Raw genomic sequence first — 16,715 nt, 5'->3', positions numbered from 1 at the left:
ATAAAATAACAACAAAAGTAGGTATAATAAACTGATGCGAGAACAGTGCCACAGTATAAAATGGAAATTTGGGGATGTTTTGTGTTTTGGTTGATTGTAGGTACGTTTTTATGTACCAATATGTTGGCGTTTGCGGCGATACGACGAACGGCAATATGTGGATTTTCAGTGACGGCTAAACATAACATTTTGCCTATCATTTTCTGTCATTGTCGTTGGCCTTCTAGATCTAGACACATTTCTAACATGGCCAGCGTCTTCAAATTTGGGTACTAATCTGCATACTGTACACGGAGGTATTGGTTGTTCTGGATACTTGGCATTGAATAATTGACATATTTCATCATAACTACGGATCCTATATCTCCGTATTCAACCATAATTAGGATTTCAGTTCTTTGTTTCTCATTTAAACACAACACCATCGTAACGTAAAGTTATGGTATTTGTAAGTGTGACAATGATATAAGGCACTATTGCATTCGCTAACTGTCGTCTTCAGAACAATGCTTACATAGCCAATGTGATCGGGTGTACCTACCCAATCTACATAAAAACATGTGCCAACAATCAACCAAAACAGATTTTTTGCTATAGCACTGTTCGCGCATAAATTTGTGATACCTATTTTTGTTATTAATTCAAACCATGTTCATTCCAATCGTTGTCTTTTTTTTCGCTCCTGTCAAACTAAAGTAGGCCAAACCCTATATCGACGCATTTCCCTTCAAAAGGGCTATCCATTTATGCTTAAAAAATTAGGTGGTGCTATTTAAAAAAAATGTCGATGACGTCATGGGTTTATGAAACATAGCGCAAAAAAGGTTTAAGCTAATTGACGTGTTTTAGCGTTTTTGTGAAAACTCAACACAAAATGAAATATGAATTTTTTGCATTACTTCTGGGACGCACTGTATATCAATCAAAATAGCTTCAAATAACAAGATTGGGATAAAAAATTCTCTAAATTTAATGAGAACTAAAACTATGTGTCAATCAATGTTCAACGCTTAACTCTACAGAATGATACAAGAAACAAAAATCTGTGATGTCATTTTACTACGGCTCGCTATTATACCAAATTTGAGGAAATAGTATAGAATTTTTGAAAAACTTTTAAAAACGGTATCACCTTTAAGCCGTTGGCTATTCTGTCACGGGTTTTGATAATCTGATTTTTCTTCGTCTCCAAAGTAACTTTGTACAACTTTAATAGTTCTAAATAACTGCTTGGTGTGGTGTAATAGTGCCTCCTCATTTCGTCGTAAAACCTTTCCGTCATAACTTCCACGCTCTAGAATTTAATGCATATAAGAACTTACAAAATGAATATGAGAAAATGATGTACCTCGTGCATGGCAACGCACACTATGGCCAGTCTGTTAGATACTTCATCAGTATCTCCTATTCCTTTCAAGCTATTTTCAGCTACAGATAACAAGGCTTCTTGAGGCCATTTCTCGAACCAGTCTATGGTGCAACAATTTACTAATGATGGGAACATTCTACAACGTCTCCTAAAATGCAGTTGCAGTGTGTCAGAAAAATTACATTGTGAGCTATAATATTATTAATCGTCATTAGTGGCATTACTTAAGATTCCCTAAGGGCTCATTGATGTAATAGTATTATTACAAATTCCGTAATACCAACTTCATTTGCAATTTTATTAGAAATAAATATATTTCCTAGTAAATTTAATTAATTAATTAATTAATTAATAATTAATTTCATTAGTTTTTTCTTTATTTGGGTATACAGGATGTCCGCAAATTCATGCAACAAAATTTGGTCATAAATTCTTAAGACAAATTTAGGGGACCCGTATTTTTTCTTTTTGCCAACTGGCTTCCTCTTTCGGAGTTACAGCCCCCTGAAATCTGCCCCGAAGAAGTCTTTTTTATATCTCAAAACCATGTTGTACGAGAATCACTAAATTTGGTACACAGTTGTTTTATGACATGCGGAATCTCACAGTGCTACGCTTTTTGGCGAGAAATCCCCTTAAGACACTTTTTCGTGGACCTCCTTGTCTTTGGAACCAGAAAAATTTGGTCGCACTGAAAGAAATCCACCAAATGAGGGGCGTTGCTAAGATATTTTAGCTACAGTAGGTAAAATTTTTGCTCTCACAGAATAAAATTCATGCTGCCACAAGTAAATACGTTTTGCTGAAACGTGTTTGCTACCACAACAAAGAAAAGTCTTGTGGCTATATGATAGTTCAGTTGAAATTTATTTTAGTCGACTGTCTATCTGTCCCAAGTGAGTTGCTTTGCTTAGGGAAGTGAATGTACTTTTTTAGAATTGATCCAATTGGGGTTAGTCAGTCCTTATTTGTAGCAAATTAGGGCTCACTTACTGTAACTGAGGCCTCACTTAATAATTTCCAGAATAAACCGGAATTCGGCTCAGTGCGCATGCGCGATTAAGCGTGCCTTATACTGACCATGGTTTCGTCCATAGAGAAGTTAGAGGTATTCGCCATTTTGCTGTAACACGTAAGCACTGGATATACGTTCGTCAATCGTTAGTCGATGGGTCCTTTATAATAAATAGATGTTTTGTGATCGAGTGTTGAGTCAGTTTTCAGTTGTCTAACAACCGACAGAAAGTTTTCAATTAGGGTATTTGCGTAGGTATGCAATAATACTTATATGCATGCGTGATTACATGCACACAATGCAGGCTGGATACAAACTCTTACTTCTCGAATGGGGATTTTCATTTTATGCTTGTTTGAAAATATGTACAACATTTAAGTTGCATTGCATGGTGCACGAAAGAGTGAGGAGAGCCAACAACACCCAAAAAATATTAATGAGTTCACTCGTTTGGGGTTAATGAGTTGAGTCGTTTGTGGTTAATGAGTTGACTTACTTGAGGTAGCAAAGAGATTATAGCAAAACTGTCTACTTACTGCAAGTGAGTTCCTTTCAGCAAAGCAGTTTTTCTTGTGGTAGGAAGGGAACTCATTTGGCGCCTATTTAATGCAGATATTTTGCTACGGTTAATGGATTTTTACTAACCGTAACAAAGAAATTCTCTCAGTGCGCAAATTTGATTTTTTTTTTTAATTATTAGCTAGAAAACCATTTGAATTTAGAAACTTTTTTGTCTCTTGATATTTGTTTCGTAAAACGCAGTGTTTTTGAGGAAATTGGCAAATCACGATATGCATTCAATTACATTTTGACATTTTTTTCAAAAATATTGTGTTTTACGAAAAAAGTATAGACATAAAGTTTCTAAATTAAATGGCTTTCTAGTGGATTGATAATTTTTAAGAAATTTAAAAATGCGACCAAATTTTTTTTGGCTCCTAGACAAGGGGGCCCACGAAAAATTGTTTTAAGGGGGTTCCCTGCCCAAAAACGGAGCACCATCAGATTCCACATGTCATAAAACCTACGTGTACCAAATTTAGTGATTCTCGTACAACAGGGTTCTGAGATATAAAAAAAAGATTATTCTTAGGGGCGGACTTCAGGGGGCTGTAACTCCGAAAGAGGGGACCACTTGGCAAAAATAAAAAATACAGGTCCCCTAAATTTGTCTTAAGAATCTATGTTCAAATTTTGTTACATGAATTTCGGGACATCCTGTATTACCCCATTATTAATCAGACTAAAAAATTACAATTCAAAAATAATTTCTTTGCTTTTTTATGTGGGATTTTGTTTAGATAAAAATATCATAAAACAGCCCTTTACTATGACTTGAAGATAAGCCTTCAATAGAAAATCAACTTTGCATTCATTTTGACGTAAAGTATATATTTTTTATCCATTGCTGAAGAATTACGACAAATTTATGAAAAATTAGAAATACCGGGGATGTGCAATATTTTTGAAAAATAATATGGACTGGAACTTATAATCTAAGAGCTGGCTACGTAGGGGTACGTGTGACTCGGTGCAGTCGAAATTATATCCATTACAGGTTCGGTTATTACCGATACAGCGAGAATCGTTCTCGTCAGAAGGCACCCTGGATGTATAATGCGAGGATAGGGGGTCAAACATGTAATTTTTTTATTTAAAAAAATTGATAAGGTCCATATCTGTGTGGGTACAAGATAAGGGGTTGCCTAAAGGTGCCAATGTTGCAAAAAATTCTGACAATTTGTACACTTATTCTTTAATTCAAAATAAGATAATTCCGATACTAAGATCCTTGGTGTCCCACTCGATCCATCACTTTTCTTTGTATTTTTGTATTTTACATCATCAGGAGTCAATTAGGAAGGCAATTGTTTTTATACAACATTCAAATAATTTTTATTTCTACTTCTAATATAACATATTACATACTTACTATAACAACTTATAATATAACATACAGGGTCCCACAGTGACGAAACATTAGACATATTTCAGAGACTACTACGATTTTAATTTTGAAAATTTGGGCAATAATATTTTCGGAAGTTGACGTCACCTTCGTTATTTTAAATGGAACACCCTGTATATTATTGCAATTTTGGATTCTACGTCAATTTTTAGGTGAACTTTCATAAAGGTTTCTATTCTTAATGTTAACCGTTTTAGGTATTAATTTTTTTTCAAAAAAAGCATTGCCTAATTCAAAAAGATGTGTATTTTATAATAATAAAGTTAGAGCGATAGAATTTATAGGGGATATAGCTAAAACTCTAAGCCTCTCTGCCATAATTTAGTCAACTTTAAATCTTAACTTATTTATTTTTTTTTAAATGGAACATCCTCTATATTTATGCGCAACCTGATGAACAATTTTGTTCTCTTTCGAATGGTATAATGGTTCCTCTTCTGATTTTTAGGGTATTTACTGTTTTTCATGCAGTCAACATAGTCCACAGTACAGGCCCCCCCCTGGAAAGTCGATTACCACATACTTTATAACTCCTGAGGCGCATCCTTTTGACGAGTCTACCACATTTTTCCTCTGCGACTTTCTTGATTCCTCTGGTTTTCCACTCGGAAAAGTCCAAAAACATGTCAATTTCCCCGAGTCTTGACAAATCAAGACCATATCTTCTTTTTTTAGCTTAAGTTACTGGTAATTTTGTTGCAAATGCCGATTTAAATTTGTCCGACAGAAATTCTTCCGACATTGACGTCACAGAGTACCAACCAGAGATCCGAGTTGATAGGGAAAAGTTGTCTCTGTTTTTTATCTTTCTCTGAACCTTATTAAACACAATACTTCTCTCTTTGTCGCTTTAAACGTAAAACAGAGCTAGGTGGAGCTAGTGCTCGTTATCGGTATAGAAGAAATTTGAAATGGGTTTGGGAAATAATAATGTTTCTGATACAATTTAGTAGGTGGCGCTGGGTGGAAAATATTGATGAGATCTATTTTTTGAATTTTATAAAATTCGACAGATGGCCAGATAAGAAAACGAGAAGTTGATAAATTCAAGATACGTTCAGTAAAACTTATATGGTTTACAGAAATTAGTTAAATAGCAATGAAAATAATATTAACATTATGACGATCGCATTTTATATAACCTACGCATAGGTTGCAGGTAAGTACGTAAGTAAGTAGTTTATATATAGCGTTGATATTTGTGTTGTATAGTATTTTTTCAGTGCCCATTATTGTATTGACTGTTAATTTAATGTTTAAGTGTGTTTTTTGCGTGAGAAACTTTTGGTTTTCCAATTTTTTTGACACTTGTGACAATGACATTATATTGTATTATTTGTGGATATTCCGAAGAAGATGTGAAAAAATTATTCTGTTTTCCACGAAACTCAGAGAAGTGAGAATTATGCATAATTTTTATTTTGACAAATATACATATATGTATATTTTTCCTTGATGATATAAGTAAACTTGTTACTATAAAATGCGAAAAAAAATCTCATCAGTAATCGAAAAATATATGATAATTTAACTACTGAAAAAAAATATCTATCTGTTATAAATTATAAAATATGATAATTATTTAATTATTTACTACAGCGTAAAACTCTCAAATCATAATAAAAATATATTCCACCACTAATATATAAAAGAGTAGTTAGTACTTATTATATTTATATCTTATTTAGGTATGTCTAATATGTCAGTATATATAATTTATTGTATTATATTTTAGATCCAAAATCTGGCAAAAATCCCTTGGTATGATATATCAGGAAAAATTATATCTGCACATATACGACATTGTGATAAGCATTTTGAAAAAAAAAATCTTTTAGCTACATATAAAAGTTAAATATATTGATAATAATATAACTCAGTGTATTATTTTTACCATGTCTAAATAAAAAATTAAAAAAGAGAAAAACATGCTTACATGTTACTGCACAAGATTTTATGCAAATTTTTGTATAAAGTGTAGGTTGAGATATTTCCAACCTGATATTTATATAAAATTTTACAGAAAATCTTGTATACTGGTAATAGGATTTAAAGAATATTTCAAAATTTCCGCTATGTGGCATACCGCGCCATCTACGTAGGTTTTACATTAAGAGCGAGAGAGTAAAATGATATAGCTCTGTCTCTTGAACTACAATTACACGTTCACTTGGTCATCTCTTGGTAATCTGTGATTGACGTGTCTACCGGCACAAACATGCCAAAATGACGAGTATTAAAAATCAATTACTACATAGGTAATTTTTAGTAAAATTGTAAATAATTAATTCAGTCAAAAAGTATTGTCCGACAAATTTCAAGCCGCTTTTTTCAGTCCGACAGCTGGAAATCGGAATTTTCACGGGGTATGATGTGTGGAGAACTAGGCCAACCAAAAGAGCGAAAAAAAGAGGCTGTTTTTACACTAATTACAGCAAATTTCATGTATTTCCTTTTGAAAAATACTTAGTAAATGAAAACCCAAGTGACTTCCCCAGCAAAGTTGTGACCAATTTTTTTTAAACAATAACAACTGCAAAAAAATAATTTTTTTTTTTGTTTTTTTTATAATATCTTGAAAAATAATGATGGAATCGTCTTAGTTTCAATAGCATTTTTGTAGAGAATAAAAAAACCTATAAAATGTTTTTTTGTGCGACCCGATCGGTATATATTTTACAGAGAAAATCCGGAAAGACCTCTAAATTATACCTTTTTTCAAAAATTCATAACTCCGTCAAATTTTCGCCTGGGTGACGGGAAATATGCTAAAAATGCCCTTGGAAGTTGTCCGAAACGATCGAAAGTACGTTCAAGCCAGAGTCGAGCAGTAATGTGTGGGAAGCAGCGAGCGGAGGACTCTGGTCCAAGGGTACTTTCGATCGTTTCGGGCGACTTTCAAGGGTATTTAGCTACCAACAGTATTTGCATTTAAGACTATAATTTTAATTTCTTACGAATCACATTAAACAGTTAAATTGTAAAACATATTATTAATTAAAAAAAAAACTAAATTTATTTTGAGTTTTAGATTGTTGTAAACTAACATTTAAAAAAGTAAATCAAAATCAGGAAACGCCATATTTCCTTTCAACACCACAATTCATAGTTTTTATATTGTCTTTTATTTTCTAATACTTAATTTGTCCTTAATTTTACAGTACCTTATAGAATAATACACTCGAACAATCATTTATTTACACAACACAATAAATCACGTAAAACGACGCCAATGCTCAACGCGCGGGATAACAAACGACAAACAGGTTCATAAAATGGCTAAAATGCTTTTGTAACTACGCCACTTTGTTCCTATACCAAAAGTGGGGGGTGCGTGCACCGATCTGCGCGAATACCCCCACCACGCCAACTTATAATTCTGGTTGTTTTATCTTCTGTGGTTTTGGCGAATGCAGCTAAGAGCTCGCCCTCTGGCGGTGACAAGTGATACTAGCGAAACAAGGTAAATATTTCTTCACTGTGACATTTTGTTTTGTATTTTATTTAAAACTGTATTTAGTGTTCATTTTTTGAACACTGTTATTTTAAGAAAATAGCGTGAGGAAAATTTCAGCAATTATGGATAGAAAGAAGTAACTGTCAAACTATTATTGTTCAGTTCAAGGTTGCTCTTCGTGGTCCAAGAAAAATCCAGAATTAAGTTTTCATTGAACCATTGAAGTAATTTTCAAAATATTATTGCCGGTAGATAATGCTCCCTGAATTTCATGAGGGTTGTTAGTAAGTAAGGGCACTAGTCTGCAGACATAATATAAATTTCTAAATTTAAATTAACTTTGCTCAATTTTCCCATATAGTACCACATGATCAGCCTAAAAAACTGCCTCTCCTTCTAATATACAACAAAAGTTTTCGTTAGCATATATGTAAATAGGAAATGTATTCCACAACGGATAAGTTCATAGTTATAACTTAATAAAATGTACATTACATTGTAATGCTAGAGACAAATAAAGTAGACATAAATACTTGCCTTAAAATTTATTTATGAAATATTTGAAACCTATAAAATAACACAAAAGTGAAATAACCGCAGTTTGATAACAAAATTACTAATAATAATGGCAAATAAGACAAATGTTGTTCAAATGAATGTGTAAACGCGAACGGCAACGTCAAAATTACCTTGTTTCGGAGCTTACTGCTTTCGCCGCTTGGTGCGCTTGCATCTTAAAAATTATCGCGATTAGTCCTCGCTGGTTATTGCGCATTTAGGTTTACCTGTAGTGGGTTTAGCGTCGCAAGTTATAGCTTACTTACGTTTACCTGTCGCGGGTTTAGCGCTCACAGGTTATTGCGCATTCACGTTAACCTGCCGTGGGTTTAACCCTCACTGGTATTGCGCATTTAGGTTAACGTGTCGTAGGTTATAGCGCATTATGATGAACCTGTCATGAGCTTAGCATGCGAATGGAACAGCGTGTATACATAAATATCTCTTCATATAGTAGTGTTTTCGCAATTTTAGTTTGGAAAATCTTGAAATATTGAGGTTATGGAGCAGGTTTGCCGGTGTTTTCAAATTCACTGACTCAAGAAACATATAAGTATTCTATATCTCGTTTTTGGATAAATTTTGTTTATTTCCATGTTGTAACGAAAACGCTGAAGTACTAAACTTCAATCTATCATATCTCTATGGAGAAAAAAGATTTTCAAAAAAGTTGAGGTCCACATAGAAGAGTGGTACTTTGAGATGGTTCAACGCGATTTTAGAAAAAAAAAAATAATTCACTTTGTAATCTGACCCCGAATATAGCGAAAAAACGTGATTTTTGCACTTTTAGGTTAGAATATCTCGAGAACGTATTGTGATGGGCCATTTCTGAGCTGGGATTCATAAACAAAGCACCAAAATCCTTTAGGGACACTAGATCTGGTCTCTGGTTCTGGATTTTTGTAAAATTTTGTCGGCCTGTGTAATTTTGAGCAGATTAACAAAATTCAGCCATGATATCGCCACGGTAGCGCAGTCGGTGGAGAGTGCGGTGGCAAGCATTTCTCGGCTAGGCTTCCTACTCTGGTCCGGGTTCGATCCCCGGTGTCGGCACTGACAATGTCGATGGATAATGGGTGTTTGTCCGCGTTTTTTCAAGTGTAGCCCCCTTCCGCACAAGCCTTTGGCTTTTGGATTTGGGGGTTGTCTCATTTCTGTGGTGTGTTTTTATACATTACAATATTTCTGCATCCCCTTATTGGATAAATAGAAACAAACAGATAGCCATTAGTACAAGTTTACAAATATTTTATTTCTCTTGTTTTATCGTCATTTTTTTATTCCATTATGTTTACTTAATTTTTTATGGAAATTTTCATTACACTCAATAATGAAAAAATGTACTACTTTGGTATTAAAATAAGTGAAATTACTTGACCACTTAAAGTCGAATCAAAATTATTTTTAGCATTTGAATTGGAATCAAATTTAAAACAGTTTTAAATTCTGTTTCATATTCTGTTCCTAGGATTAATTTAAACATACCTAAAGGCGTCCCCCACAGGGCTCATACAGATGACCAAGTGAAGTTTGCTTCTAACTCTGCCGATGAAATAGTTATAAATACCATCGCGGTTCGATTCATCCAGGCCAGCCTCTTTTACAGCGGGTCGTACTCCAATAATGACCTTCTCGTATTCGTCAGCTTCAAACAAGTTGGGGACTTCACCCGAGTTCAACAAGTTATTTATGTCTTCCAAGAACTCCTCCTGAACAATCTGGGTGTCGGTGAACAGGAAAACGCTGTCCTCGTATGTTACTCCAGCATTGAAGTACATCTTCCTCAGATCCTCGAAGAAGGAGCTGTGGTCGTAATTTCTGGTCAGTTCTATTTGGAAACATCTAAAAAAAGATTCTGTAGAGGTCACCGTCGTGGAAAAGGAAACATATTTACTTGTAAGCGTTGAGATGGGAAGCTAGTTTGGTTAAACTTTGTTTTCCCATACCTCCCACTCCGACGAGTAAGGCGTTACCTCTTTCCGATCTTAGTATCCTCGCAATCCGTATACAGTGCTCAATTGCCATCATGAAAAAGATGAGCTTCATTTCCTTTGAAGTTAACAGGTTGAAGTCATCCAGATAATCCTGAATATTACATAAATGCAGTTGATAATAAATAATTGGAATTTTTTAGTCATACAAAATCAGGATGGATTTCAAGATGGATAGAGCTTGTTTTTAACCAACTTATTTTTATTTTTAAAAACCCCACATTCATGCGGCACACGAGTTATTACTAAACTTATTTTTTTAAATATAAAATACTTCTTTGATAAACTTCAATATTTTTGCGACACTATATTTTCACACATAGTCCAGGCGGTATCTGTTTCGTGTTGGGTACAACGCATATGATCGGAGATTTTTGCTTTAACGGCTTCTAAATAACATCAGAAATGATAATTTTTCTATGCAAATAAAAAAAAAGTGGGCTTAATTGTTATTGCAAAAAAGTATAGAAAAATAGCAAAAAAATTATATTCATTTTTAACAAAAATGGAAGAAGAAAAAAGTTTTGTAATTAAATTTTGATCGAGATAGAGTTGTTGCAATTCGAAAAAATAATTATTGTTGTTGCAAAAATCGGAAAAATCATTTAAAAAATTGCAAAAAATGCTAGTTTATTTGTCAATTTTTTTCAGACACTTGAATAATACCTGGGATCTTCATACTTTTCCCAATTAAACTTCTTAGTGCATATAATCATCACACCAAATTTCATCCAATTCGGTTCGATAGTTTTTACATAATTGTTTAATTTTTTTTTAAATTGAAAAATTTTCAAAATCAAATTTATAAAAATCTAAATCCTTTGAATACTTGAAAATTTTACCACAAAAAGAAGAGCTGTTAAGCTTTAAAATGATTTTTGAAAAATTCAAATCGGACGATTAGGTGAGCCGTGGTGATTGTTTAAACATTTTCGCAATTTTCACGCTTATAAACAATTGCAATAATTTAATGTTTTTTTCAATTTTTTTTTTTTTAATTTTAAAATATGGTTTGAAAGTACTCGGAAAGACAAGTATTTAAAAAAAATCTGATGATCCGCCCATTATTTTCGGAGTTATAGCCCGTTAAAGTTAACCCTTATTTACAGCAAAACTATAAGGGTCTAAGGGCTGTTTTTAGAACTAATAGGTTTGTCATTCCGAGTACTTTCCAGATATAAATTTTCAAAATTTGCAAACACGGGTGTCCTATTTAAAATGTCACTCAAAGATATTCAAGACCGCGTAAAATCAATGAAATATCAGTGGTGGGGGGAGCAAACACACAGCTACTTCTATCTGAATTCTCGAGTTCAAAAATGCTCTGAGTATTGCATCCATTGCCAAGGGCAATGTGGAAGTAGATGAGTTCGAAATCGATTTTGAAAAAGACATGTCAGAAGAAAGTGCAAGTGAACTCGACAATCAGATCTCAGAGTCGTTAGAAAATGATATTTTGCAGTTACAGGACAAGGAAATCGACGACGAAATAGATTGTGACAATACTGATGAGGCATGTGAAAAATCACCAACTAGTAAAAGAATTAGATTAGATTAAATGTAAATAAAAATTGAAATAAATACTTTAAAATTTGAAAAATCATGAAAAGTGTGTAGTGTTTATTGAAGTATCCAAAAGATTCTTATACTTTTTTATATAAATAAAAAATAAATTTTAGATAAATATTAGTAAACGAAAAAATTAAAATTATAATTATTCACAATTTATGTGAGTAATAATTTTTGAAAGATTTTTAGAAATTTATCGTACAACTAAAAATTAATACCAATTTTCAGTTGTTTATTTAAATAATTATTGTTTAAACAATTTTATAATATTTAAACAAATCATTTTTTAAAGTAACTATTTATAGGCATGTCAAAAGTCCAATAATTAATAATAAAATGTAGTTGATAATTGAATTTTATAAGTTTCGAGACATCGATTTAGAAAAAAATCATCGAAATTGGTCCATTAGAAGCTGAGATAATTGAAATTTTTCCGAGCGTCGCAGTTTTGAACTCGAGAATTCAGATCGGAGTAGCTGTGTTTCCTCCCCCCACCACTGATACCCCATTGATTTCACGCGGTCTTGAATCTTTGAGTGACATTTTAAATGGGACGCCCGTGATTGCAAATAATGAAAATTTATATCTGGAAAGTACTCGGAATGACAAACCTATTAGTTCAAAAAACAGCCCTTATTCTCTTATAGTTTTGCTGTAAATAAGGGTTAACTTTAACGGGCTATAACTCCGAAAATAATAGGCGGATCATCGTTTTTTTTTTAAATACTCGTCTTTCCGAGTACTCTCAAACCATATTTTAAAATAAAAAAAAATTAAAAAAACATTAAATTATTGCAATTGTTTATGAGTGAAAATTGCGCAAATGTTTAAACAATCACCACGGCTCATCTAATCGTCCGATTTGAATTTTTCAAAAAGCATTTTAAAGCTTGAGAGCTCTTCTTTTTGTGATGAAATTTTCAAGTATGCAAAGGCTTTAAATTTTTAAAAATTTGATTTTGATAATTTTTTAATTTAAAAAAAAATTTTAAACAATTATTATGTAAAATTTGGTGTGATGATTCTAGGCACTAAGAAGTTTAATTGGGAAAAGCATGAAGATCCTAGGTATTATTCAAGTGTCTGAAAAAAATTGACAAATAAACTAGCATTTTTTGCAATTTTTTAAATGATTTTTCCGATTTTTGCAATAACAATAATTATCTTTTCGAATTGCAACTAACTCTATCTTGTTCAAAATTTAATTACAAAACTTTTTTCCTCTTCCATTTTTGTCTAAAATGAATAGTTGCTAAGTTGTCGACGAGAGATTCAAGAAAAAAATTAAAAATTATCATTTCTGATGTTATTTAGGAGCCGTTAAAGCAAAAATCTTCGATCATATGCGTTTTACCCAAGTATTATATATTTAAAACAGATATCGCCTGGACTAACAGTTATAAGAACAAAATTACCTGTAAAATGTTTCTAACTTTATCGATATTCCTCAGTTCTTCGTACAACCGATTCTCCTTGTCCGCCCCAAATTGCATAAAATCTCCGAATAACAGAAAAGGCGGATTTCGTATCACGGACTCATCGGGTAAAGTAACGACGCTGGTGCCAAAATTGCGCGTACATATCTCTTTCATCAAAAAGTAAAAATAAGATTTATCCTCTACGTTGATGAGGCGATCGTGGAAAACTCTCAAACATTCGTGATAGAAGAGTCTCAGCATCGAGGCTTCCTCCCTCATGGTGCCGGAATCGGCCTGCGTGACTCCCTGGATGCATTTGGATAAGTCCCTGAGGTTAAACACATAATGGGACTTCGCTGGGGTCGGTAATAGGTCTTCGGCAATTCTTTGATATATCTCCACAGCTGCATTGACCATATAGTCACCTAAATCGCGCACGTCGTTGGAGAAGTCGAATAAGAAACCTTTTAAAATAGCCTGGAAAAAATGAAGCGGTATTTAACTTAACTTTTTAATTTATGTTGATCGATTTTATAAAATGCTAATATCTAAATTCTTCTGTTTTTTTGGGAATTAATATTTGCCAAAAATTAAAATACAGGGTGTTTTTAAATGAAGTAGCAAAAATGGTACCAGTGAATGTAGAGCCAAAAATAAGAGGATTGAAGTAAAAATACCTTATATGAAAGTTGCACCTTTGAGGCGATATACCCTCTTAAAAGAGGGGATTGAAATTCACATTTTAATTTTTTTATTTAACATGAGGAATGCTAGAGACACGAAACTTGGTATGAGCATCCTACTAATAAAGAGACAACTTTTCAATATTTGTTCGATCATTGGCGTATTTTATAAAGGAGTGAAATAGTCAACCTCATTGCAATATTTTAATTTTATTGCATTATAAAAAGTTATATGGAGTCAGAATTGTTGACAATAAAACATTTTTGTATATTAGGATGTTTCCTATTTTCAAATAAAGATTATTATTTTTATTAGAAATTTTTTATATGTCGCAAATTATTTATTTAAGAATATTTATTGGGAAGACTAATTTATTGCGCAACTTTTTTACTTCTTTTAATTTTTCGATAAAACCGATAGTTTTCTAGTAAAAAAATTCGATACGTCATCGTTCACTAAAGAGGTAATTGCGAAAATTTATAAAAATAAAGTAGGAGGATGTCATAACAAATAAATTATTATTTTTCATATTCATAAATTGACACTTTCTGTCAATAAGCTGGTAATTTAATAATAACATTAAAAATCATTTGCTATTAATTAATGAAAATGTTTGATAACTTATGACTACAGGACATGTATTAGGTAATAGTATATTACGTAATAAGTGTTGTAAAAAGCATTTTACGCACGGATGGAAAAGTAATTCTATGAGTGCGTAATTGCATTACACCACGTATTACGTACTATACTTTACCTACGACCACTAAAAACACACCGTCTGCGATCAATGTAAGATTCCTATTTTACGTACGGTAAAAAAATCGCACAGCTTGGTAAAAAATCGTACAGTTTTCCTAGCAACCGCCTAGCAACGATCAATACAAACAGTATTGTATTGACCGTTGCTAGGCGGTTGCTAGGAAAACTGTGCGATTTTTTTACCGTACGTAATAGGAATCTTACATTGATCGCAGACGGTGTGCTTTTAAATATTTACAACAGTGGTCGTAGGTAATAGTATATTACGTAATAAGTGTTGTAAAAAGCATTTTACGCACGAATGGAAAAGTTACGCACGACGCCGCGTAGCGACGAGTGCGTAATTCTATGAGTGCGTAATTGCATTACATCACGTATTACGTACTATACTTTACCTACGACCACTACTTTAAATACTTAAAAACATACCGTCTGCGATCAATGCAAGATTCCTATTACGTTGTACGGTAAAAAAATCGCACAGCTTGGTAAAAAAATCGTACAGTTTTCCTAGTAACCGCCTAGCAACGGTCAATACAAACAGTATTGTATTGGTCGTTGCTAGGCAGTCGCTAGGAAAACTGTGCGTTTTTTTTACCGTACGTAATAGGAATCTTACATTGATCGCAGACAGTGAGTTTTTGTACTACTTACAGTAGTCGTACGTAAAGTTATTTATCTGAAATAAAATTTAATATAAACGAAAAACAAGAAATGCAAAATTAAATTTAAAGAATATTCTCGAAATAATTTCCATTTTGCTGCAAGCATAACCTAATACTTCTGTTGAAGTTATGCACTCTCACAAACAGTTCTTGGTTATTGCGAAGGTCATCTACTACCTGAAATATTCTTAAGCGTAGTTCTTCTAAGGAGTGGCATAAACAATACTTTTTATGTGTCCCCACAAAAAGAAATCCATAGGCGTTAGGTCACGTGAACGTGCAGGCCAACAAACAGGGGCATCACGACCACAACCAATCCAGCGATTCGGGTAATTTAAATTTAACCATTCTCTAATGGCAAGTGCACTATGTGCAGGCGCCCCATCGTGCATATACCACATCACCTGACGTGTAGCGAGGGGCGCATCAAGTAATGTTGCAAGATTTTCGTTAAAAAATCTAAGATACTCGGCCGCTTCAAGCCTGTGTGGAAGAATAAAATGATCTACTATAGTATTTCCTACAATTCCCATCCAAACGTTTAAACCGAAATTATGTTGACATCTTGAAACAAATATTTCATGAGTATTTTCTTCCGACCATGAATGAACATTATGAAGGTTTACTGCACCTACTCTAGGAAAATTTGCTTCATCGGTGAAAAGTATATTCATTAGGAAATTTAAGTCGTGCCTGGAAATATTAATGTACCATTGACAAAAATTCACGCGGTTAGGTAAATCAGGGTCATTCAATTCTTGCACGGGTTGATGGTGAAAAGGGTATAAAAGATTTTCATGAACTACATTCCACACAAGACTGTGAGATACTTGCAGTTGCCTGGTCACCTGTCTTGTGCTTGTATCACAGTCTTGTTCTAGATGTTCCAGTATAGCTTCCTCAGTTTCAACAGTTCGGACATTACGCCTCTTCCGGCACCGTCACGATTGGGCTGAATTTTACCAGTTTCGCGAAGCCTTCTTTCCACCGAGGACAATATTTGTCTATGACGAATCGGTCGGTTTGGAAATCTTTGGTGGTATAATCTTACTACTGCAGCGTTAATTTTTTTCTAGATTCGAAAAACACTTGGAGCATGTCGACATATTCGTCATTGGTATAAATATTATTTGTCATAATTATTCTGATAATAAATTAATCAATTGGTACTAATTATTTGTTGACATAAAGTGTAAATTTATTAATATGATAATTAACAATTTATTTGTTATGACATCCGCCTACTTTATTTTTA

The 16,715-nt window shown here is 33.2% G+C and overlaps 1 protein-coding gene across 1 annotated transcript in view; it reads right to left on the bottom strand.

Moving 5' to 3' along the window:
* LOC108909229 (dynein heavy chain 6, axonemal) overlaps positions 1–16,715 on the bottom strand; it is a 110,894-nt gene that overhangs the window by 33,951 nt on the left and 60,228 nt on the right. Inside the window, exons 32-36 of the mRNA XM_018713489.1 lie at positions 13,347–13,826; positions 10,266–10,456; positions 9,857–10,213; positions 1,349–1,517; positions 1,133–1,294 (exon numbers count right to left, since the gene is read on the bottom strand). Coding sequence (XP_018569005.1) covers positions 1,133–1,294; positions 1,349–1,517; positions 9,857–10,213; positions 10,266–10,456; positions 13,347–13,826 — 1,359 coding nt within the window. The remainder of the gene's footprint in view (positions 1–1,132; positions 1,295–1,348; positions 1,518–9,856; positions 10,214–10,265; positions 10,457–13,346; positions 13,827–16,715) is intronic.

The sequence above is a fragment of the Anoplophora glabripennis genome, unplaced genomic scaffold (assembly GCF_000390285.2).
Source record: "Anoplophora glabripennis isolate ALB-LARVAE unplaced genomic scaffold, Agla_2.0 scaffold453, whole genome shotgun sequence".
Taxonomy (NCBI): domain Eukaryota; kingdom Metazoa; phylum Arthropoda; class Insecta; order Coleoptera; family Cerambycidae; genus Anoplophora; species Anoplophora glabripennis.
The sequence above is the reverse complement of the archived record's forward strand: the minus strand, read 5'-3'. Positions and strand labels throughout refer to the sequence as shown.